The sequence below is a fragment of the Podarcis liolepis genome, assembly GCF_965112155.1.
Source record: "Podarcis liolepis genome assembly, chromosome: 13".
In the NCBI taxonomy this organism is placed as follows: domain Eukaryota; kingdom Metazoa; phylum Chordata; class Lepidosauria; order Squamata; family Lacertidae; genus Podarcis; species Podarcis liolepis.
The window spans coordinates 58,602,713-58,627,937 of NC_139573.1; the positions used below are offsets into that span (position 1 = coordinate 58,602,713).

At 50.0% G+C, this 25,225-nt stretch overlaps 1 protein-coding gene across 5 annotated transcripts in view; it reads left to right on the forward strand.

The window, feature by feature from the left end:
- GRK3 (G protein-coupled receptor kinase 3) overlaps window positions 1-13,978 on the forward strand; it is a 151,049-nt gene extending 137,071 nt beyond the window's left edge. For 4 of the 5 annotated variants that reach the window (XM_083470938.1, XM_083470940.1, XM_083470941.1 and 1 more), the window contains 6 exons: window positions 64-159; window positions 765-927; window positions 4,711-4,847; window positions 5,012-5,047; window positions 6,955-7,068; window positions 8,888-13,978. In XM_083470938.1, coding sequence (XP_083327064.1) covers window positions 64-159; window positions 765-927; window positions 4,711-4,847; window positions 5,012-5,047; window positions 6,955-7,068; window positions 8,888-9,049 — 708 coding nt within the window. In that variant the 3' untranslated portion in view covers window positions 9,050-13,978. The remainder of the gene's footprint in view (window positions 1-63; window positions 160-764; window positions 928-4,710; window positions 4,848-5,011; window positions 5,048-6,954; window positions 7,069-8,887) is intronic. The other variant, XM_083470939.1, reaches the window with a different exon arrangement.
- Window positions 13,979-25,225: the final 11,247 nt, after the last annotated feature.

A 25,225-nucleotide genomic window follows, 5' to 3' on the forward strand; every position in this document is an offset into this window, starting at 1 on the left:
AACTACTAAGACTCCGTATCACCATGGCCTGTGGATTTGTAACTGCTACTCTTGCTTTGGCAGTACACACCGCCTCTGATTCCTCCGCGGGGAGAAGTGAATGCGGCGGATGCTTTTGACATTGGCTCCTTCGATGAGGAAGACACAAAAGGCATCAAGGTGTGAGGGGGACATTTTCCTTTAGCCATTGAGACCAGAGGAGGTGGGCTGTTTGTGATTTCCACCATGCTCACCCAGAAGCTTCTTGTGCTTCTCATTTGACCCTCCTGTTCCACTCTAAACAGTCTTCTTGGCTTCCAGTGGTCCATAATGAGATGGGGGAGTGTTGGCAAGTGAGGGTGATGGATGGGGAAGGTGCAATGTAGCTGAGGATGTGTCCTTGCACCAGCTGGTGCAAGGATTACTGAGAGAATACATGCAGGGCCATTCAAAGATTTCCCTAATATGATAGGGACATGTTGGACTCCAATTCCCATCAGCCCCAGCCAGTCAAGGATGATGGGAGTTGTAGTTGTACATTCAACGTTAATAATTGTTTTATGACTGTTGGGTTTGGAAAGACCTTTGTCCAAGACAAGGTTGGGACTTGAGGACCAATTTCTCCCAGTAGGATTACCCCCTCCTCTCCAGATTGATTATATATTTTTAATCCATAGGCATAATTCCAATCAGTTTTACGGATATGATGGAAGGCAGCTGGTTTTGCCCTTTTGGTGATGTCTCTTCTCTCTCTCTGCTTCCTTGTACTGCCCACTTTTTATCAGTTGCTTGATAGTGACCAAGAACTGTACAAGAACTTTCCCCTGGTCATCTCAGAGCGCTGGCAACAAGAAGTGGTGGAAACGGTTTATGATGCAGTGAACAGTGACACGGACAAGATCGAAGCCAGGAAGCGAGCGAAGAACAAGCAACTGGGGCACGAGGAAGGTAGCAAAGGCAGCTCTGGTTCTGGAATGTGAGGTGGGATTTGCCAAGTCATGGCAGAGAGTGTGAGGGTCTGGGGGCTGATTTCTGCTCTCCCATCATTAAGGACTTCTTTTTAGGATTCTTTTAGTGCTCTCTTGCACTTCTGTTTGACTTCTTAAGGAGAGGGGCCTGGAAGTTCTTCCTGCTGAATCCCAGATGCATAAGGATTGACTGTGGCTACTGGGGACCTGCTTGTTAGTTTCTTTATTTAGATAGTACCCTCATTGTGGGCAGTGCTTTAGAAGAGGAGAGGGAAGCTTTCAGTCTATAATTCAGTGCACTGAGGAGGCTTCAGGTAGTGGAGGGTGGTGGAGCGGCAGGAGCGAATGTCACCAGCACATATGTTGTGCAGGAGGCTCGTTATCCGACAGTTATTGCTATGTGTGAGCTGGTGATTCTCAAGTCCCTCTGGTACATGTAACTGCATTTTGCTCACATTCATCCCTTTTGCCCTCCCATCCTGAGAGGATAGGAAGATCCATTGGCCATTCTAGTCCCACCAAGCAGATGCCTGTGGGAAACCTTCAGACAGTATTCAAGCATAAGAACACTGCAGCTTCCAGTGAAAGTGTTTACCATGGTGGCAGAGCAGAGCTATCATGGCTAGTATCCAGAGAATCAGACTTTATTGTTATGATCTCAGATCAGCCACTAGAATAAAGTTGTCACAGTAAAGATTGGCTATTAGCTCTTTCATGAATTTGGCCAATCCTCTTTTAAAGCCACCCAAATTGGTAGTCATCACTGCCTTCTATGGGAAGGAGTTCCATAGTTTAACTATGTGCTATGTGAAGGACTTTTCTTTTGTGATTCAAGGACCTGCCACATGGGCACGGTATATTAGGTTAATGGGCTAAAAAAGGCCACATCATGATTACAGCATGTGAGAGGTATTGGCTTAGGCATTGGATAAAACAACAGAGCATGACTCCACCCCCTCAGGGAGGGGTGAGTCTATCAAGAGTTAACCACCAGTGGGAGGAGCCTGTTGATGCAAATACAACTGAAAGCCCCCCCCCCGATGTCACCGGGGGTCATACTATGGCCCTAGCCACCAGCAAGGGCGTTGGACAGGATCCACAACCGCCGGATTCCTTAAAATGGAGGTGTAGGCGATGGCCACACCCTGCCCTCCAACACACAACTATATTCCAATGCCTGACCACCACCTGAGCCAAAAGAGGCTCGCCGCCAATACCCTCACAGCTGCAACCAATCCCTAAGGCTTCTGATGTCGGCCAGCCAAATATAATTGCAGAGGTCCGAGAGGTGAACTCCATCATCACGAAATAAAGACCATTCGCTGAACCGGATGTCAGCATGCTGACCACCTGGCCATTCATATGTGTGCACAGCAGCACAATGGCTGAGAAACTAAACCCTGCCCCCAAGCCTCCAGCTGATTGGCTGGCCACCTGGGGGCGTGCCACAGCAGTCGGAGCACCCCCTGCCAATGGGGGAAACGGCTCCTGCTCGCAACTCCTCCCCTCCCTGAGGAGGAGAGGCTTTGTCCCAAATCTTCCAATATTCATCTTCAGGTAACATTCAGACCCAGGTAACTACCAACTGGTGAGCTTGACATCAATACCAGGAAAGGCCCTAGAATAGATAATTCAACAGTTGGTCTGTAAACATTTAGAAAAGGATGCTGTGATTACTAAAACCCAGCATGGGTTTCTCAAAAATAAGTCATGCCAGACCAATCTGATTTCTTTTTCGGATGGAATTACAAACTTGGTGGATCAGGGAAATGCTGTGGACATAGAGTATACTGATTTCGTATACTGATTTCAGGAAGGCTTTTGACATGATATTTTCACAAGGAAGCTGGTAAAATGTGGGTTGAATGAGGTAACTGTTAGGTGGATTTGTAGCTGGTTTACTGACTGAATCCAAAGAGCACTCATTAGATGCCGAAAATCGGGCCTGCGCAGAAGCGATTTTTGGCATGTGGGCATGCACACAAGAGATTTCTGGTGGCACTGACATGCACACAAACAATTTCCAGTGCCACAGACATGCGCACAAGCTTGTTTTCTCCTGCTCTAGAGGGTAGGACTCAAGTTACAAGAAAGGAAATTCCAACTAAACATTCAGAAAAACTTTCTGACTGTTTGGCAGTAGAACGGTCTCCCTTGGGAGGTGTGGACTCTCCTTCCTTGGAAGTTTTTAAGCAGAGGTTGGATGACCATCTGTCATGGATGCTTTAGCTGGGATTCTTGCATTGCAGGGCCTTGGACTAGATGACCCTGGGGACCCCTCCATCTCTAAGATTCTCTGATTGGATGCCCACTAGTGTTACTGCTTCTGCTGCTTCCTCTGCCTTCCTCTCTCCTTCCTCTAAAGAAGGAGGAAGGAAGCAGTTGAATCGGACCAGAGGGGACCCATTTGGCCCAGTGGGTCCAGATGCCTCCAGGCTGGACCAGGCAGCCCCAAAGCAGGAGACAAACGAAACGGTCTTCTCCCACTGTTGCCCCCTGGCAGTTGGCAGGATGACTCTCAACATAGTGGTGGCACAGAGACACCAGGGCCCTTCTTTCTCCCTTAATTTGCCTTGTCCCTTTGAAAGCCACTTCAGCCAAATATTTTGGAACAGAGAATTAGGGCCTGTCCATAGCTCAGTTTAATATGGATTGTCAACCCCTCTTGTGCCTCCTTTTATTCCCCTCCATACAGAGTTCTTCTCAGGGGCTGCTCCGGCACCTGGAGCGGTGGGGGCGGGGAGAGCTGCCCACAGGAGCATTGTGGTGAGGTGATCTGCGCACGGGGCACCACATGGGGGCACTGTGGCACATGGGGTGGTGTGGCGAGGTGGGGTGGCAAGGTGCCCACGGAGTCTGCCTGGCAGACGCAAACCCCACACTGGCATTTTGGGCAGCGCGGGGCTGCGAGCCACTGCATCACTCCCAGGAGAGACGCATGGCTTGGGCATGCTGCAGGCCAGGCCTCACGGTGTGCCGACCCCCAGTGTGCCATTTTGTCACCCCCCTCAAGGATGCCACCCAGGGCGGACCTCACCCCCTTCCTACGCCCCTGGTTTTCCTCCAAGATTTCCTATTTGGATTTTCAAAGCATAGGGAATCTCCAGCTTTAGGGAGAAGAGGTGACGTGAGAGAAGTTTATAAAATTATGCATAGCATGAAGAATTGGGCAGAGAATAGTTTTTCTCCCTTTCTTAGAACACAGTGAAGCTGAATGTTGGAAGATGCAGGACAGATGAAAAAAAGGCCTTCAAGTCACAGTGCATGGAAACTATGGAGCTCCCTCCCACAGGAGGCAGTGAGGCCACCAAAAGAGGCCTTAAAAGAAGATTACACAAATTCATGGAAAGAGAGGGTCTTTTTAAGATGGCGATGCTCTGCCTCCACACTTGGAGGCAGCAGTGCTTCTGAATAGAAGCTGTTAGAAACCACAGGAGGGGAGAGTTCTGCTGGGTGGGTTTTCTGTTGTCGTAACTGACTGGCCTCTGTGATTAGACTGGATTAGAAGAACCATTGGCCCAATCCAGCAAACTCTCCTTATGATCTGAAAATGTGTGATAGCAGTAGTTGGAGGAGAATGCTACTACAAGGGGGAATTGAGGCATAAGTATTCCACAAGCCACGTATGGAGTGGCCCTCTGACTATAGCCTCCAGGGACCTCTTTCTGGCACGTCTTCCTCTGCAAATTGCTCCTTCTGCCGATGGAACTATAGAGCTGCAAAGCTCCCCCCTTAACGGTGGATTTTTTCTGCCTTGTGACAGACTATGCTCTGGGGAAGGACTGCATCATGCACGGGTACATGCTGAAGCTGGGGAACCCCTTCCTGACTCAGTGGCAGAGACGCTATTTTTACCTCTTTCCAAACCGGCTTGAATGGCGTGGAGAAGGAGAGTCACGGGTGAGTTGGGCAGCTGGGCTGGCAGGGGGAGGGAGCACATGATGTCAGTGGTGGCGGTGGGTGCTCTGCCTCCTCTCCGGTATGCTAAGGCTTGACGGGCCAACGCAGGAGGGGATATGCCAAGCTCCAGGTGCTCCAGGTAATCTTCTTGTTTTCCTGTTTAGGACACCTGGCGCACTTACACAAAAAGACGCAAGCGGGTAAGGCAATGAAACCTGCCTAGCAGCAGTTCCCAAAGCACCGCCCCTACAGGCTGTGAGGAAGTGAATCCAGCTCATGTGAACCCCACATGGCCACCCACAGAGCTGGGAGGCTGGGTGGCTCTCTTGCCCTTCTCCTCTCTTCCCAGTCTGGCTCTGCTGGGCTGGGCTGGCCAAGGCTGGTGGGACTAGCTGCCTGAAACCCCTGGAGAGCACCATTTTGGCTGAACACAGCACTTCTGCTCTTGAGGCTGAAGAATTACCACCCTCTAAGGGAGCTGCCCAAAACAGCTCTAAATTTGGCGCTTTTCTGGGTTACTTTTTTCACCAGGCAGGAAGCGTGCCCAGATGTGTTGTGGGCTCCACTTGTGGCCCTTTTTCGGTTGCAAAAGTGAAGCTCTCCTCCTTGTACTTTCGATTCAGGTGAAGTGTGTCACAGGTCCTTTGCCTTTGGGAACTGCTGCTTTGTAAGGATGACCCCGAGACTTGCCCTGTAGCAGCTGTAGAAGAGAGCATCTTTGTTGCTGCTTTAGGGGAAATCACCAGGGAACATCCCCGCTTCCCTTGCGGCCCCCAGAGCTCCTCTTTTAACTCCTGCTTTTCACAGAACTATGACTGATTTCTTTCCGCATCCTTGGGCCCCATCGAAAATGGTAAAGTATCCATGAAAGGGCTTTGGGACACACACCCATGCTAGTCACAGGAAAAAAGGCCAACACTTTCTCCAGAGGGCAGGATTAGATCTCAGGGGCTGAACATGAGGAAAAGCTGAGCCATTGGAAGACGTTGCCTAGAGGGGTGCTGGGCTGTTCCACCAGCCAGAGGTCTTCTTGCAAAGCCTGTGCAATCATCTGTTGGAGGGGCTCCCTTGCTGAATTTCCTGTATTGAGTAGTGCAGTAGAGTGGACTAGAAGCCTTCGTCTGATCCGACTCTGTTCACTTAAAGTAAATCATTGGGGGGGGGGAGGCCATATTCACTTCCTGTCTGAATACTCATGAACCACCTGGGGTAAAAATGTGTGTGTCTAATCCCTGACCACTGGTCCTGTTAGCTAGGGATGATGAGAGTTGTAATCCCAAAACATCTGGAGGGCCAAGTTTGGCCATGCCTGGTCTACCTCCATAAGGTAGGCATAATTGCCACCCCTTTTCCCTCTCCATAAATATTGTAGAGCCTTCAGTATTCAGCATCTGAGAAATTTTCCAAGCAATGACTTGGGGGTTGGGTAGGGAAGGCAGGAAGAAGTAGCCATTGCTTCTAGGCTCCTTCACCCACCCACCCTGGTCTGCCCTGTGGGAAAAGATTGCCCTGTGGAAGGGAAAAGGCCCACCCTGTTGATTCTCCAGCAGAATCAAATCTCAGCTGACTTGCTGCATGTCCTCTCTCCCACCCCAGGAGAAGACAGGATGGGTGGACAAGAAGCACGCTGGTGACCAGCCCCCCTGCAAAATGCCCTTATCTACTTCTTAGATCTTTCCCATCCAAGTTTGAGGGGGGCACAAGGACTTGGGGTTTGGCATGCATGAACAGCTTTCAGAAAAGTGTAAGAAAGGAAGGGATTTCCCCCCCCCCCACGTAGCATTTTTTAAATGAAGACTTTTGAGGTCCTTTGCTTAACAAAACATCACCTTTTTCTTTGGTTTGACAAAGCCACAAGCCTTGTGATGCTGTGCACAGGTTGTGACATTTATGAGTTGCCTTGTGAGGAAGTGCCACTTCTGTAGAGAGAAGCTAGCTGTAGTGCTGCTAAGATTCCTTCCTTTTCCAAAGTCCCACCTCCCACCCCCCGTAAGCAATTTATGAAAACCCAAGGAAGCTGGATTAGGGTTTTGGCCAGTTTCATTCTCAGGGCTGTGGTAGCAGCTGGGCCTTCAATTCAACCTGTCTTTCCTTTTTGCTTCCTTAGCAAAATTTGCTGACTATGGAACAGATTTTGTCGGTGGAAGAAACTCAGATCAAGGACAAAAAATGCATCTTGCTCAGAATTAAAGGGGGAAAGCAGTTTGTCCTGCAGTGTGAGGTAGGCTGTGTGTCTTTGAGGGATGAGGGGAGGGAGGTCCTGAAGCTTAAATGTCTTTTTAGAGGTGGGGAAGGTTTGGGTTCAAAACCCAAAACTGTTAATGCTTCCCTCCACACACATGAAAATAGCCTCAACCTGGAAGTTGAGCATGTTTTGATTATCTAAGTAAGCCCTTTCAAGTGCTGAGAGCATACCCTCATTGTCCCAGTAATCCTTAACCACCACCACCACCAGTATTATTGGGGAGGTGCTGAAAGCCAGAGCACCCATTTGCTGTGCAGAAGGTCCCAGATTCAGTCTCCAGCCAATTAGAGCTGGGAAGATGACCTCATCCAAAAACTGAGGGAGCTGCTGCCAGATAATACTGAGCTTGGTGGATAATACTGAGCTTGGTGGACCAGTGATCTGCTTTCTGTGCTCCTAAATGTTTCCATTTTGCAGATATGGGAACTGAGACTGATAGAACAGCGTGGTTGCTAAAGCAGTCTGCTGAGTTTATTGGAGTGACAAGGTTTGGGCCTGTGAATTTTTCTAGCTCACATCCGTCGGGATTGTCACGACCTCAGAAGCCATCAGTGATTGAGGCTGCAGCATCAGCTGCTTAGAAGCCAGTCCTATCTGATTTATGGGGCTCCTGCCAGTGCTAAGGGACTGGCAGGAGCCCCATGAATCAGATTCTTCTGCACCAGGGCTTGTAGAACTTGGACACTGGACCTTGCCCTGAGCCTGAGGAATGGAGCACCTCAGCCACTGCCTTGCCTGCTCAGCAGTGCAGGGATGCACAAGGCAAGAACTTATGAAACACAGGGAAAGTGCCCATCCTGAGGCCAGAGGGCTAGCCCTTTAAGAAAGGTGTGGCACCTATGAGAGGTAGGCTGGGAGGCAGAGGCTTGAAAAGCCTCCAAGCTCTCGCTGGAGCAGGTCACTCATCCAGAGCGACCTGCCTTCTGCCTGGAGCTCTTCTGCCACTGCAGGGGAGGGTTTCACTGCTCTGATGTCCACTAGTTCTTTTAGGAGCATGCAGTGGGCATGGAGAAAGCTGGTGGGGCCTTTAAAATAGCAGAACAACAGGCTGGGTGTGCCGCAGCAGCAGTGACTTTGGGCATGTTTCTTCCTTAAATATATTTTGAGCCATTTTAGCACATAAGATACCATTGTTGGCTAATGCAATGCTGCATCCCTCTTGGGTACTGAGAGCACACCTCTTTCTGAACCCAGATGTCCGTAGGAACAAATTTTTCTGTTAAAGTTCTGTGTTTCTGAGGACTGTAAAACTTTTTTGAGAGAGTGATTCCCTCATTTAAGTTTGCTTTAGCCGCCCTCCTAGGAATTCCCGAGACATTTGCTGTCTGGCTTACGAAAGCAGCTTTGTGTCTGCCCCAACTCCTTTGGATCAACCAGTCTTGCACATGCCCCACCACCCTGTGCAATAAAATAGTTGCATGCTTCCACCTGGCCCTTCCACCCCTGGCCCTTTACCTCTTTGAGCATTTGCAAATAGCAACTTTGAACTTGCTGGAGTCAGACTCTTTAGCTCAATAATGCCTACATTGGCTGGCAGTGACACTCTGGGATCTGAGGCACAGAGTTACTTTTTCCCCACTCTTCATTTTACTAGGCATTCCAAGAGTCAGATTAGGGACCTTCTGCAGGTGCTCCACTGAGCTGTGGGCTCCCAACTTCTGGTAATGTTTGTCTCTATCTCTATCAAGAGTCTTTCCTTACAAAACTGTATGAGACAAGTTGTAGTTATCTTGCTGGTACAATGGATTCTGAAGAAAAAACTGATTTTTGTGTGTGTGCATTTGTTTTTCCCCAGAGTGACCCAGAGTTTGTACAATGGAAGAAGGAACTGACCGAAACGTTCACAGAAGCACAGCTGCTCTTACGTCGGGCACCCAAGTTCCTGAATAAATCCCGCTCTGCAGTTGTGGAGCTCTCCAAGCCCCCCCTCAGCCACAGGAACAGCAACGGCCTTTAGGACCCCGGCAAGGAAAGGCTGTGCCATTGCAGGGGATGTCTGTCTGTCATTGCATCGCTGTTAGTTCCTTGCACACTCCCCGGAGTTGGGTGAAGGGCTCAGGGGCAAGTGCTGAGCTCAGAAAATAGTGGCACAGGGACCAAGGCCTCAGAGAAGGCCGATGCAACAACCAGGGGGTGGGGAGGGGAGTTGTTGCCAACAACGGAGCAGACAAAAGAAGTTTCTTGCACTCCCAGGCAGCTTGCACTCCCAACAGGGCAGCCCCCGAAAATGTTGCTTATTTGCAATAAACCTCTTCAGGTGCATACTGTAGACTTGCAATCTGAATGGGCAACTACCTGATTTTCATGACTGCATTTTTATGCCACGGGGCTGTGTGTTGGACGTGTGGAAAGAGTTGCCACCTTCCAGGGTGGACTGACTCCTCCCATGACGTCACCAGTGACTTCCATATGCACATTCTTGTTCTGCTGGCCACCAACAACATGTCTCCTTTTCCCATGTCCTTGGAATGGACTGAACTATGTGTCCTGTGGTTTTAAATGTTTCCTGCTGCTGCTGCTTCTAGGGGAACAAACACTTCGTGCTGGAATGTACTTGACAGCAGATGATGATGAGCTATGGGCAGAAACCGTTTGTTTGTTTGTTTGTTTGTGTGTGTGTGTGCTAGTGTTGTTCAGTTGGGTAAGTGTTTCTCTCTGTGTGCTTTTCCTGGGGTTTTTCTTTTACATATTTTTTACTGCTGGTTCTGTTAGACAGGTTTACGGGGAATGCAAAATCAGCTTCTCTCCATTCCTGGCCAATGGCACTTTCTTTTAAAATTGTTTAAAACAAATCCAATTTTAAGATCCTATTGGATTGGTTTGCAGATGGATGTGGATTCTTTGCTGTCCCAAAGTGTCGCCCTGACAATCTTGTCTTGCAAGGGATGCTGTCAGCCTCAGGCAACTGCAGAGGGAACCAGCAGAAAGGAAGAGAGAGTGACACCTGGGGGGTCATGCAGGGGGTCATGCAGAAATGACTGGAAAAATGACCATTGGCTAACCACCACATTTTCAAATAGTTAATCACTTTTGCAGAATAATATTGGAAGTCCCTTTTTGTTGGACTGGATCTTGAAGGGAGGACATTCTGTAGCATATGATTCTGCATTGATGCTCTCCTCCCCAGGGCTCCATCATTATTTATTGTGTGCATGTTCCTTCCATTGGACAAGTCAAGAGCTTGGTTCATCTTGTATGGTTGGTTGTGCACAACTTCTGCAGCCCAAAGAATTGTGTTCTCCAAGAAAAGCAAGCTAAAGTCCCCCAGTCCTGGAATTTGTCATAGAGCATCACTCTCTGTCCTCTTGCATGTTAAGGAGCTGGGGTGGAGCAGCTTTGAGTGGGCTCCCCATTCATCTGTGATCTAGACACTTTCTCCATGGAATGGAATGCATTTTTTTCCTTTTGTTTGACAAATTGCACTTAAAATTATCTTCATTATCTGCATTTTAATACATTCCAGGTTACAGTTTTTTGAGAGTGCTGCTAAGTCCGTTGCCCTGAACCTCCAAAACTGTCCTCTGGGACACGAATCTTGGGCAACCGATTCACAGGCCAACTCCTGGCTTTTCCCCCCTGTGGAAATGGCACTCTGAGGTTCCAGGCAAGCAACCTTTTGGCTCCATACAATAAGAAGTCCTGAAATGTTTTCTGCCTCTTCTAAGTAGCTTCTGAGTTAAGGAATTTGGAACCACAGCAACCATGGATTAAGGATGTCTGCTGACCATGGTTGCATTTTAGGGTTGCTAAAGTGCCCCTGTGCATTCTTTGGTGCATTCTTTGCACCAAAATTCTTTTAAGTTTTGTTCTCTGTATCCTAAAATTCTTCTCAGATCCTTTGTTTCTTAGAGCATACCTGCAGAGTCCCTGCTAAGAGAAACCGCTGCCTTGGGTTGGTGCATCCTCGGAGCATGCACAGAAAGCCCCTGCCTAGAAGAGGCCACATGACTCCTTGGGGTCCTCTAGTCTGTTTGGCTAGCCCTGAAGCCAAATGTGTCTGGCTGCCTCTGCACATTCCACTTGGACTTCCCCTTCTTTCTTACCTTTGTTAGTTCATTTAGTTCCTTCAGTTAGTTCTACGCCTTCTTAGCATGGCACCCACAGCCTTGTGTTGGCGCTATGTTTCAGACTTATCATTGGAAGTAACAGGGCGTTGCTTTCTTTTTTGGATCCGCTCTTATGAAGGGGATGTGAATTTTAAAAACTGCTGTGCAATGACCTCATTTTTGTAAACATTGAGTAAGCTATTATTTAAAATAGCCTAGGTTTAGATTATTGTTTTTCCAGAGGCAGCTAAAACGCTCTGTAATGTAATAATTCCTATTTTCATTTTAGCAAATTCCCAATAGCAGTAAAAAAAAAGAAGAATATGACCTCATTTGATTTCAGTTCTGCTGTGCTCTAGAATATTCTCAAATTTTTATGGAAGGTTTGTTTTTAATCTGTCTTAGTTCAACTGCTGTGTGTGCAGAGAAGAATCCAAGGGACGCATTTGTTGTATTTAAGTCCTGTTGAAACACAGATGAGCCATGATTTCATATTTCAAAGGGACTCAAATGCCATTCACCTCTCATGGATGGTCGGGGAAAGTATATGAATAACAGGAAGGAAAATGACTGAAATGTTTTGGCATTTCACTACTGGAAACAGTAGTGAAATATATGCGTGGACTTCTGAAAATTGAGACTTATAAAACCCTAAATATATTTTTAGTGGTGATGCTGTTTTAGATTGCACATTGTTTAATTTCTCCTTAAGCTAAATTAAATTTTGGAGACTTCTGTCTCCTCTGCACACCCCAGGAGGGAATTTAAAGCATACATGTAAAAGTGACATGGATGGTGATTAAACTGTTCAGCCCATTGTTGGTGGGCTTGTGGATGGTGATTAAACTGTTCAGCCCATTGTTCCATTTTGGACTTCCTATGCTCTTCAAGGCTTGGCAGTTCATTCAGCAGAGCTGTGGGGGAGGCGAGGAGAAGAGCCTGCAATTGAATCAACACAGCTAAGTGATTGCATCTTTATATAGGAAGATAATTAACCTGTAATAAAGTCAGGAACTTGAAACCATTATAAGGAAATTAGGTAAGTAATTTCCTTCGTAGTTTTTGCAAGCACAAAAAGACATTCTAAGAATCACAAGAACTTCAGAAGACGTTGGAAGTATGTTGAAATAATAATATTATATATTTTTATCTAGTGTTCGTTTGGGAATGAGAATGAATGAATGAGTGAGTGAGATGGTCTTTCACTCTGACCACCTTTCATGCTTTATCACTGGAAGGAAATTTGTTGTGGTTTCTGGTGTATGACCAGACGGTCACCCATCCAGTTTGAATGACATAAAACTGGTCACCAGTACTTGACAATCGTTGAGCTGTGACTGTGTGCAGAGGAGGGGACTGCCCTTGGGGCAATGCTATGGGCCTCCATACTTCCAACATAGGGAGGGAGAATAGGGACAGCTCACACTGTGCACCATGTTGATCTGTTGTGTGAAAAACTCTTAGTCTCCCAATAATCCCTGTGCATGCACTGAACTGCAGTTTGAGTCCTCTGGCTCCAACCCACCCATCCCCACACCACCACCTGTCTCTTTCTCAGGTTGTTGAGACAAGAGACACAAATATCCTGGGAGCTTTTTAAAAGGACCCTTTAAGGGAAGGTAGAATCGGGTGCTCACCCACCCAAAGGGTGCTCTGACTCTGCTTATTTTCTTTTTTTATATCTTCTTATCTTTTAAAAGATTGTGTGCATGTGCAAAGCTGCTATAAATCTTAAGCTGTTGCAAAAGCACTATTCTGACCATGTACCAAGTGGGTGTAAAAAGGAATCTTGTAGTTTTGGCAGGGATGCAACACACTGAGTTTGCTGCAGAGGTGAGTTTTGGAAATCGCAGTGTTACATTTCAAATTTACATTTCAAATTGCAGTGTTAAATTTGAACTGTCCTGTGTGTGGAATCTGTGAAATATGTCCTGTTTGCACCTGGTGCTAGAAAGAGTAAGATCACATCCTGCAAAGAACAGCACTTGAATTAGGATCTGGGCCATTGGTTGCTACCAAACTGCCTCATATGAAAGGTTTTTATGGGGTGGGAGACTGGTGTGTTCTGCTCTCTCGACTGGCTCCTAGTGATGTGTTCAGTATCCGTGAGTGTACACAGTTGCAATCTATATCCCCCCCCCCCCCCCGAGCAACACAATCTTGTTGGAGCCATTTTTGAAGGTATCTACCATCTTGGAGCTATGGTGTATTCATACTCTTCAATAAAAATGGAGGAAGACTGTGCTGTAGACACTAAGGACTTACAGTTGTTTTTAAATAGCAGAGGACCAGTTGACAGTAATATATTTTTAAAAAAATATTGAAGGTATATTATTAACCTAATTAATATAATTTTAAGTAATGGGAGGAAATTAGTCTATATATATTGATAATATATGTATATCCAAAACATCTCCTGTGATTCATAATGGTTTCCCTTTCTGTGTTGCCTGCTGATACAATATTCCATGATGTAAATATTATATGGGCTAAGCACTTTGGAATATTGGAGAATGTTAATACATTTGTTAAATCAATTTTTAATATTTTTGTGTTTTTGTTACTGTACCAGGTTACTTTTATCTAAGGCAGTATTTTTTAAAAAACCAACACCTCAAGAATTCTGTTTTATCTGAGAGGCATTTTTTTGTTATTTATTAAGTCTGCACATTTCTTTCAACTTATTTAATTCCTTGTACAATTTCTTCTCCTTTTTGCCTGTGTGTTATTTAAGTGACAGTTACTTGAGTTGGAAACAGCATTATTACAGTTTTCACAAATTAATTCTAGTAATAATAAGTTTGCCATTTTGTCTCTAATAAAAGAAAGAGAGAAAAACAGAGTTGTTTCATTTTGTTTTTCATACCTCCACTGGCCTTTTCCATGAAGACCCAAATGTTCAGTAAGACGTGAGAGTCTCAGGGACCTGCATTCCCCCGTCCCAAAATGGCGCAACACCCAAAGACACATGAGAGCATATTCACCAAAAAACACGGAACGAATGACACAATGCCGTTAGGGTTAGGGTTAGGGCCAGGGCTAGGACTAGAGGGTTAGGGGATTAGGATTAGGATTATGTGAGCCTTATGTGAGGATTATGTGGGTTAGGGCACCTACCTGCTGCTCCGCTGCAAAGCGGCAGTCTACAAATTCACGGAGTTCTACGGCAGCTGTCGCCACGAAACCAACCCTTTATGAAGGTTTTCCCATGGTGGCGGGGAAACTCTGCCAGATATAGATAATAAATAATAAAGAAATTTATTATTATTATTATTATTATTATTATTATTATTATTATTATTATTATTATTATTTAGTGGATGTTTTCCGGATGCCTTTGGCAGGCTTCACGACTACCCCGGGCAGTCTACGCCTCCCCCAGCACCCGGTAGACCGAGCAGCTCCAGCCTCCGCAGCAAGTAGGCCGGAGAGCACTCGTCTCCCCATCCCATTAGACTGGGTAGACCTGGAGGTGCCGGTAGACCGGGAAGGGGTCCTCCAAAGGGGACCAGCAAGCCCGAACCTCGCCAGTGAGTAGACCGGGCAATCATTCCAGTCCCCACTGCTAGGCAGTTCCATCTGGTAGATCAGGGTCACAATGGGGCTAGACCTGGTAACGCCAACCCCTCCACCAGGTAGACCAGCGTCTCCCGGCACTGCAGTAGGTAGACCAGGTAGTTGAGTAGACCAGACAATGCTTCCAGTCCCTTCCCCTCAGGTAGACTGGCTTTTTTGTTGTTCCTGTTTTTATCGTAATAAATGAAAATCTGCCCTTATTCCCTTATACACAAGAGTCCTTATAGAGTCATTTGCAGGTTCTCCATCAATTGGAGAAAGGAACAGAGGCCAACCAGAGAATATACAAAGCTGCTAGTAAGCCTGATCTTTATTGAACTGTTGCAGCAGTGTGCCCCCTTCACACGCAGGAGAAGGAGGACCCAGAACCTAGGTGTGCCCGCCCTTATATTGACATTTTAAATTGCCCGCCCTGGAGTCCAAGACAACCCCCCAGAAACACCTACATCACAGAAAGGGGTTGTCTACAACAGAAATCTGAGTGCGTTGTTTACCAGAAATCTGAGTTGTTAGCAGTTAATGCTTACTTGATTGGATACCCTGGGGAGCCTGGCTAGTCTTTCGTAATGATAAATACTTAGTTCCTGAGCTCACCCTATTCATACACAGACATACCCTTAAGACAGGATTTGTGAAGGAAAAGACAATGGGGAGGCTTTTCCTTTGACTGCAGAGAAAACATTTGGTCAGTTTGGGATCCAAAATGGCTTCATGGGTGTTTTCCTGCGCTGCTTCAGCCATATGGTTGATATATTTATGTACGTGTTTGCCTGGGTACATTTATGAACATTTATTATAAGACCTTATTTTTTTATTTCGCTACTGAGTATTTTGCGTTTGCCCCTTCTGTTTTTGTGCTGTGAACCAGCCAGGGATCTTCAGATGATGTAAACTTTTGAATGTTTTTAAATAGCTCTTTTTAACTTTTTGTTGATCATTTTATCGATATCCGCTCTGAGGGTTTTTCTCATAGTCGAACAGTATATAAATCCTATGAAATGCACAAGAAATAAAGACATTCTTATCTGATCACAATTGCATCCACACACCTATTTCCTCTGCTTAAATTGTGTTCTGTCTTTAATTTGGGAAGTGGGGCAATGAAACGGGAGCTGTTCAGCAGCAGAAAAATCCCTATTTCAGCAGCAGCAGCACTCTGCCTGCTGCCAATCCCATCTTTGCGGCCATGACGGTTAGGCACTTGCTTTTTGCAAAAAGCAAATGTAATAAAAATTAGGGTATATATATATATATATATATATATATATATATATATATATATATATATATATATATAATGTCTGGACACAGGTCCAGTGCCGAGAGCCTTCTGGCGGTTCCCTCACTGCAAGAAGTGAAGTTACAGGGCCTTCTCAGTAGTGGCACCCGCCCTGTGGAACGCCCTCCCATCAGATGTCAAAGAGATAAACAACTACCAGACATTTAGAACAGTGTTTCCCAACCTTTTTTGGGCAAAGGCACACTTGTTTCATGAAAAAAATCTCGAGGCACACCACCATGCCAGATGGGGAAAGGTCACTTTTTACTTAGGTAAAAAAAAATAAAAAAATAGTAACAGCATAGAAGGTAATGGTTATCTCTTTGATGTCTGATGGGAGGGCATTCCACAGGGTGGGCGCCACTACCGAGAAGGCCCTCTGCCTGGTTCCCTGTAACCTCACTTTTCACAGTGAGGGAATTGCCAGAAGGCCCTTGGCACTGGATCTCAGTGTCTGGGCTGAACGATGGTGGCGGAGACGCTACTTCAGGTATACTGGACCGAAACCGCTTAGGGCTTTAAAGGTCAGCACCAACACTTTGAATTGTGCTCGGAAAGGTACTGGGAGCCAATGTAGGTCTTTCAAGACTGTCGTTACGTGGTCTCGGCGGCAGGTAGCAGCGCTCACAGCTTACGGACTGCACCGTGTAACAGGTGTCTGGCCCAGCAGCCTAAGGCGGACAAGCCACTGAAACAGGCATTCAGAATCCATTCATTTCATAAAACCTGCAGGGCTCAATCTCTGTGTTTGTGTATGTGTGTGTTTCTGTTTTGCCCAAGGGTGTGGGGGTGGGAGAGAGCTCTTTAGCATGATGCTTTTAAAACAATTAAATTATCAACTGTCAGAGCTGCTCTCAGATCCTAGCTCACAGAGGATCACGCTAGCCAGCGTTCACTTTATAAAAGTCTTTATTGAGTTACAGTTTCCATTTCCAAGCTGCTGCGTGCAGCTCTACGTCTTATAAGCTAGACCGGCGAAGCTCCGTCTGAGTCTCCGCCCCTTGTACACCAACTTAATACCCTAGCCTTACTCCACCTTTTCCGCCTGACCGTTCTCCTCTGGGTCCCTCTGCCCCCCGTGGTCTCTTCCTTCCTGGACTCTTCTGACGCTGACCCCCCGGACCCTCCTGTCTCCTTGCGTCGGGCTTTAGGACCTGGCTCCCCTTCCGGGCTGCTCACTGCGCCGCCTTCCGGTGCATTTGAACTTGGCGCGCGCGCCCAACCTTCCACTTTCCGCTTGACCGTTTCTTCGCTCTCCGATGGAGGTGTGGCCACTCCTGACTCATGCCCTCCCCCCTGCTGCGAGCTGCCAGAGCTCGATACCTGGCGCCTTTCCTCCCCACTGTGCTCTGTTGGTGACGCTGGCCCCGATTTCCAACTGCTGCCCTCTGAACCCTCTCTGGACCCTTCTTCCTGGGGTGTCCCCCTAAGCTCCCCCCTTGCTCTGGCCACTGGCGCTCCTTTCTGTGAATCTTCTGATTCACTGGACAGGCTCGGAGATCTCGGGTCGTCGTCGTCACTCATCTTTTCTTCGGACTCCTCCCCCTCGCTCTCTGTTTCCTCCCTTGCCCTCGCCTCTGCTCCTGAACCCCTGACATCCATCCCTCCCTCGAAGCCCCCCGTTCCCCCCTCCCCTCCTTCTGGTGCGGGAGCTGGGTGCTGCAGTGTCATGGGGACGAATGCCGGATACAGTTCGCTCCCCTTGGCGGGCCTCCAACTGAAGACTTCCGGTTCTTCCTCCCTGCGCTCGTCGACAACGGTCACCTCCGCTTCCATCTCTGTGCCTCCGTGCTCGAACCCAAGATCCTCCCCGTACATGTCCACGTCCGTCTCCGCCTCAGTCGTTCCCGGGTCCGTCGCTCGACCTGGAACCTCCAGCCACTTCCTGCGCCACTGCTCCTCTGGTCGATCATCCCACCAATACGAGGGTTCTGAGGCAGATCCCGAGGGTGACCCCTCCGGGGAACGTGTGTTCAGTGTCGGTTCCTCGTCCGAGTCAAACCCGTGGAACGTGCTGGCTGAAAGCGTCGGTGTGAAAAGCCAATCGTCGAAAAAGTCCGCTGGCATGGGTCTGTGTGGGAAGAGGGTATGATACTCGTCTTTGAGCAGAGGTTCCTCCAAAGCGTAGCCCGGCACCCAGCTGTTGGCGCTGGCCGGGGTGCCCTCCTTGGCGAGAAGGTATTCAACTCCCTCCTCTCCCCATCTAGAGTCCAAAATCTCTGTGACCTCGTTGATGGGCTCCTCCTGTGGCACTCCCCCTTGCTCGGTTCCCTCTCGGAGCGGACTCGGTGCCGTTCCTGGTTCCTGAAATCTGTGAGGTTTCTTGTAGGGAGTGAGCACCGATCTGTGGAACACCGGATGCATCCTGGATCCCTCCGGAAGCGTCAGCCTGAAGGCCACCGGGTTGACCTGCTCTTCGACTTGGTAGGGTCCTAGTTGTTTATGCCCTAGTTTCTTCTTCGCTAACGACCTGGCCGGCACTGCGTGGGCTGCCAACCAGACCCAGTCTCCCACATGGATCTCTTTGCCAACCCTCCTGTGTTTGTCCGCTTGCACCTTGTATGCGTGTTTAGCCAGCTCCAGGTGCCGCCGAAGCTGATCGTGGACCTCCTGCAACTCCGACGCGAACGCGTCCGCTGTCTGCGGCTCCCCCTCCCCCATTCTTTCCAGTCCCGGGAAGGTTCTGGGGTGCCTTCTGTTGTTGGCGAAGAACGGCGTCACCCCCGTTGACACGTGCTTCGTGTTGTTGTAGGCGAACTCGGCGAGAGGCAGGTAATCCACCCACGTCGCAGGCTGTTGATTCGCATAACATCTCAGGTACTGCTGCATGATGGCATTGACCCGCTCTGCTTGCCCGTTGGTCTGCGGGTGTCTAGCCGAAGCCAGGTTGATCTTGACGTTCAGGAAGCCCATCAGCTTCTGCCAGAAGTTCGAGATGAACTGCCGCCCCCGGTCAGACAGTATAGACCGCGGCAGACCGTGAACCTTGAACACGAGGTCTATGAACAGTTTGGCGGTTTGTTCCGCCGTGGCCACCTTCGCACACGGAATGAAATGCGCCATCTTGGAGAACAAGTCCACCACCACTAGCACTGCCGTCTTGCCCCTCGAGCTGGGCAGATCCGTGACAAAGTCCAGGGCCACTCTTTCCCAAGGTTCGAACGGGGTTTGCAGCGGTTCCAGCAGTCCCGCTGGCGGTCTGTGTACTGGTTTGGCCCTCTGGCAGGTGTCGCACCTCGCCACGTAGTCCACGACTTCCCCTCTCATCCTGGGCCACCAGAAGTCTCTGGCAACTAATTCTATCGTCTTCTCTGTGCCAAAGTGCCCGGCAGTGGGCGCGTCGTGCAACTGCTGCAGTACCTTGGCGCGAAGATCGTCCCCCGGCACGTAGATGGCCGCTTTACGGAGGAGTAATCCATCGCGAACCTGGAACTCGCCGGTCGCCGCCATGCCTCTGTGCGCCTCTGCCATCTTGGCTCGCGCGAAGGAGTCATCCTGCAACGCCTCCAAGTCAACAGTCGCCGAAGCGCACGCCCACGCTGTCGGTGCGAAGATGTGCATGGCCGCCGCTGGCGTCGCCTCCTCGAGGTATTGCGGTTTACGGGAGAGGGCGTCCGCCATGATGTTGGTGTCCCCCGGGACATACTCTATACGGAAGTCGAAGTCCGCAAAGAACTCTGCCCAACATATCTGCCTCTGGTTCAGGAACTGCGCCGTGCGCCAGTGCTCCAGATTCTTGTGGTCCGTGCGGACCTGCACTGTGTGCTTGGCTCCGATGAGGAAGTGCCTCCACGCCTTGAAGGCTGCATGAATGGCCAACAACTCCCTGTCCCAGATGGTGTAGTTCTGTTCTGACTTGGTGAGCTTCCTGGAGTAGAACGCTCCCGGTCTCCAAGCCCCCTGCGGGTCTTGCTGCACCAAAACTGCTCCCACGGCTCTGTCCGAAGCGTCCGTCTCCACCCTCATCAGTCTGCTGGGGTTGACGTGTAGTAACTGCTCCTCCGATGCGAAGAGACACTTGAGTGCCTGAAAGGACTGCTCCGCCTGCTCCGTCCAGATGAACTTCTTCTTCTTGGAGCTGAGCGTGTCTGTGATGGCCGCCGTCTGCATCGCAAACCCCTTGATAAACTTGCGATAGAAGTTCGCAAAGCCGACAAACCGCTGGACCTCCTTCCGGCTGCGCGGACTTTTCCAATCCAAAACCGCGCGAACCTTGGCGCTGTCCATGGCGAGCCCCTTGTCGGACAACCTGTAGCCCAGGAAGTCCACCTCCGACACATCGAACTGGCATTTTTCCAGCTTGGCGTAGAGCCTATGCTGCCGCAGTCTGCTCAGCACTTCCTTGACGTCTCTGTCGTGATCCTGCTGCGATTCAGAAAAGATGAGTATGTCATCCAGGAAACAGACACACTTCTTGTAGAGGAGCCCCGCCAACACGTGATGCATGAAAGCTTGAAAACAGTGGGAGCCATTTTGCAATCCAAAAGGCATAACTCTGTATTCGTAGGTGCCCAGGGGCGTGAACATGGCTGTCTTCCACTCATCGCCTTCCCGCATGCGAATGAGGTTGTATGCCCCTCGCAGGTCCAACTTGGTGAAGACGCGTCCTTTGCGCACCGTCGCGAGGAGGTCGTCGATCCTGGGCATGGGGAAGTCCGATGGCTTGGTCACAGCGTTCAAGGTCCGATAGTCCACTACGAGCCTTTTTTGGGGCGTGTCTTTCTTCTTGACAAAGAATACAGGACTGCCCCCCACTGCCTTGGACTCTCGGATGAAACCGCGCTCCAAATTGTGATCTATGAACTCTTTGAGTTCCTGTAGTTCGTCCTCAGACATGGAATACAGCTTCCCTTTTGGCAACGCCGCCCCTGGCAGGAGGTCAATCCTGCAGTCGTATGGTCTGTGGGGGGGTAGCTTGTCCGCCTCCTTCTCGCAGAAAACCTCCAAAAATTCTGCGTACTTGTGGGGAACTGCTTGCAGCGTCCCTAGCTGCAGCTGTGACTCCTCTTCCTCCCCTTCCTGCCGGGGCAGGATGCAGTGTTCAGCACAATAGGAAGAGCCGAAGGTCAGCTGCCTCTGGTACCAAGCCAGCGTCGGGCTGTGCTTGTCCAGCCAACTCATGCCCAATACAATAGGCGTGTCCGAAAGTTGAGTGACATTGAAGCTAATAACTTCCCTGTGATTCCCAAGTCGCATCACCATTGGTGGCGTTTGCTTCACCACTTGCCCCTCTAGCAGCTCCCTGCCATCCACCGTGTAACACTTCCGGTTCCCTCTAGGAGGCTTCGCTTTCGCTGCTCCCGGTGCTGGGGCTCTGTTTGTTGACTGAGCCCTTGCACCTCCAATCTCCATAGGTTCCACTCCTCCTCCTGGCGGAGGTGTGGATTGCGCACGCGCTGCTTCTCTGGGAACGAAGGAGTAGCCTCTGGCAGGTTCGCGCCCTCCACGCCCTTCGTCCCTGCTCCATGGACGTTCTTCCAGACGCACCCCAACCGCCAGCGCCCTCTGAACGATCTCCTGCGTGCTCCGGGGTCTCTCCCCCCTCGCAATTTCGTCTTTAACCCCTCCGTTCAATCCTTCCCAAAACAGGTCTCTGACTGGAGCCGAATCTCTGTCCCATTCCAGGGCACTGACCAATGAAAAAAGCGGGCATGATACTGCCTTACACTGGCCCTCCATTGCTTCAGTCCATGTACCTCCTTCCGGGCAAGATCCACGTCTATGCTTGATAAAAAGCACCCATCCATCGCTTTAATAAAGGCATCCGCATTCTGGAGCGCCGGATCCTTATCTCTCCACAAATTGCGCAGCCATGCTTTAGCATCTCCATGCAAATGGGACATGATAAACCCCACCTTCTCTTGCTCATCTCTAAAGTCCTTGTCCAGCAGTTGCAGGGCACACTTTATATCTGCTCTAAAGTTGGGGTACTGTTGTAAATTCCCATCGAAGTGAGAGACTAGACCGCCTGTTGGTCTCCCCAACCCAATCCCCTCCGGTCTGGGTGTCAGTTGCCCTTGCTTCGTAAGCATTTCCAACCTGACCTGGAGATCTCTGTAGGCGGCAGCTGTTTCCTCCTCTCTCTTCCTGGATGCAAGTATCTCGGGATTCAGTTGTGTCACTGCTTCTCTGAGATCCGCTATCTGCTGTTCAGCCGTCATCTTGTCTGCCGTTCGTGAGCTCGCTAGTAGGCACCAGCCTTCTCTCCTCTCCGCGAGGCTTTAGATGCCCACAACGTGGGGAAGGAGCTTACTGTCAGAGCTGCTCTCAGATCCTAGCTCACAGAGAAGAAGAAGAAGAAGAGAAGAAGAGTTTGGATTTGATATCCCGCCTTTCACTCCCCTTCAGGAGTCTCAAAGCGGCTAACAATCTCCTTTCCCTTCCTCCCCCACAACAAACACTCTGTGAGGTGAGTGGGGCTGAGAGACTTCACAGAAGTGTGACTGGCCCAAGGTCACCCAGCAGCTGCATGTGGAGGAGCGGAGACGCGAACCCGGTTACCCAGATTACGTGACTACCGCTCTTAACCACTACACCACACTGGCTCTAGGATCACGCTAGCCAGCGATCATTAAGTAAAAGTCTTTATTGAGTTACAGTTTCCATTCTCAAGCTGCTGCGTGCAACTCTACGTCTTATGGGTTAGATCGGCGAAGCTCCGTCTGAGTCTCCGCCCCGTGTACACCAACTTAATATCCTAGCCCTGCTCCACCTTTTCCGCCTGACTGTTCTTCTCTGGGTCCCTCTGCCCCCCGGGGTCTCTTCCTTCCGGGATTCTTCTGACGCTGACCCCCCGGACCCTCCTGTCTCCTTGCGTCGGGCTTTAGGACCTGGCTCCCTTTCCGGGCTGCTCACTGCGCCGCCTTCCGGTGCATTTGAACTTGGCGCGTGCGCCCAACCTTCCACTTTCCGCTTGACCGTTTCTTCGCTCTCCGATGGAGGTGTGGCCACTCCTGACTCATGCCCTCCCCCCTGCTGCGAGCTGCCAGAGCTCGATACCTGGCGCCTTTCCTCCCCACTGCGCTCTGTTGGTGACGCTGGCCCCGATTTCCAACTGCTGCCCTCTGAACCCTCTCTGGACCCTTCTTCCTGGGGTGTCCCCCTAAGCTCCCCCCTTGCTCTGGCCACTGGTGCTCCTTTCTGTGAATCTTCTGATTCACTGGACAGGCTCGGAGATCTCGGGTCGTCGTCGTCACTCATCTTTTCTTCGGACTCCTCCCCCTCGCTCTCTGTTTCCTCCCTTGCCCTCGCCTCTGCTCCTGAACCCCTGACACATGCGCTCTTCCCACACAGGCCCATGCCAGCGGAGTATTTTGACGACTGGCTATTTACGCCCACACTTTCGGACAGCACTTTCCGGGGGTTCTCCTCAGCAGAGGAGACCACGCCAGATTCGAGCCCTCCAAGGGGATCGTGCTCGGGGGTGGACACGGACCGCTCTTACTGGTGGGACGATCAACCAGAAGAGGAGTGGCGCAGGAGGTGGCAAAGGGGGCCTTGGCAGGCAACATTGCCTGAAGTAACAGAGGGAGGGGAGGACATGGATGTGTTGGGGGAGGATCCCGGTTTCGAGCACACATACACTGAACTGGAAGCAGAGGGGATCGACATCGACGAACTGTATCCAGCTTCCACCCCCGCAGCAACGGAGCTCCCGGAACCTGGGCCCAAGCAGCGGGAGGGGGGAAGGGGGGCTTCGAGGGGGGGATGGATGTCAGGGGTTCAGGGACAGAGGCACAGGGGAGGCAGGAGATGGAGAGCGATGGGGATGAATCGCAGGACAGCGAGGAAGAGGATGACAATTACTCAAGGCATTCCATGAGTCTTTCCAGCGAATCAGAGGATTCCCAGAAGGGGGCGCCGGTGGTCAAGGCAAGGGGAGCCCCAGGGGGGACGTGTCAGGAGCAGGGGGCCAGTGGGGGATCCCAAAGTGGCAGCTGGGCGTCTGGACCAGCCTCCCCGCCAGAGTGCAGCGAAGGGGGAGTAGTTTCCAGTGTATCAGGAGAAGCAGCTCCGGCAGCAGAGAGGGAAGGGGGGTCGGAGCAAGCCACACTCCCGGAAGGGGAGGGGAGTAGTGAAGGGAGTGGTGTAACTGTCAAAAGGAAGGTTAGAGGTTGAGCGCGCGCGCCAAGTTCAAATGTGGAGGCGCACGGAAGAACAGGGAGCCCGGAGGAGGAGCCAAGTCCCAAAGCCCGCAGGAGGGAGGGAGAGCAGTCTGGGGATTCCACGGCAGGGGAACCCAGGAGGGGCGAAAGCCCAGCGGGCAGGAAGACCCTGCGGAAAAGGAAAGAAAGGAAGAGGTGGAGCAGCGTAAGCTTATTAAACTGGTGCAGGGGAGGGACCGATTCAGAGGGGACTTCAACGGTCTAAGGCAAAGTGACGTGGGGCTGCACGCCTCGGTTGTGGAACCAATAATGAACTACAATAAACATCCTTGTATATAAGAAGAACTTGGCGTTGGTCTTTTGTGAGCTGAGACCTGAGGCGGCCCTGACAGTTAGGGTTAGGGTAAGGTTCAGAGTTGGTGTTAGGGTTAGGGTTTGGGTTAGGGTTAGGGTTAGGGTTAGGGTGAGGGTGAGGGTGAGGGTTAGGGTTAGGGTTAGGGTTGGGGTTAGGGTTAGGGTTAGGGTTAGGGTTAGGGTAAGGTTCAGAGTTGGTGTTAGGGTTAGGGTTTGGGTTAGGGTTAGGGTGAGGGTTAGGGGTTAGGGTTAGGGTTAGGGTTAGGGTTCGGGTGATTGACCACGGAAAGAACAATCGAAGTTTACTCGTCCTCTTTCTATTGAGATAGAACCGAAACACCTATGCTTGATTTGGGCTAATAAAAAACATGTCACTCTGCGATTTTTGGGTGAGTGTGCATTCTATCCCCTAAAACACCAATTTGAAATAAGCCCAATAAGGGCTTTATCATCTTCTTTTTATGTAGGTGGAACCCAAAAGACCTTTTTGCTTTGGTTGGGGGTGATTCTGGTGCACACCCAAAAAGTACCATGTGAAGTGTAATAAGCCCAATCAAAGCTTATTCGTCTTCTTTCTGCGCATATGGAAGCGAAAATACGGTTGTCAGGGGCTCAGGGACAGAGGCACAGGGGAGAGAGGAAATGGGGAGCAAAGGGGAAGAATCTGAGGGCAGCGTAGGGGAGTATGACAGTGACCCGAGAGATTCCATGAACTTCTCCAGCGAATCAGAAGATTCCCAGAAGGAGGCGCCGATGGTCAGGGCAAGGGGGGT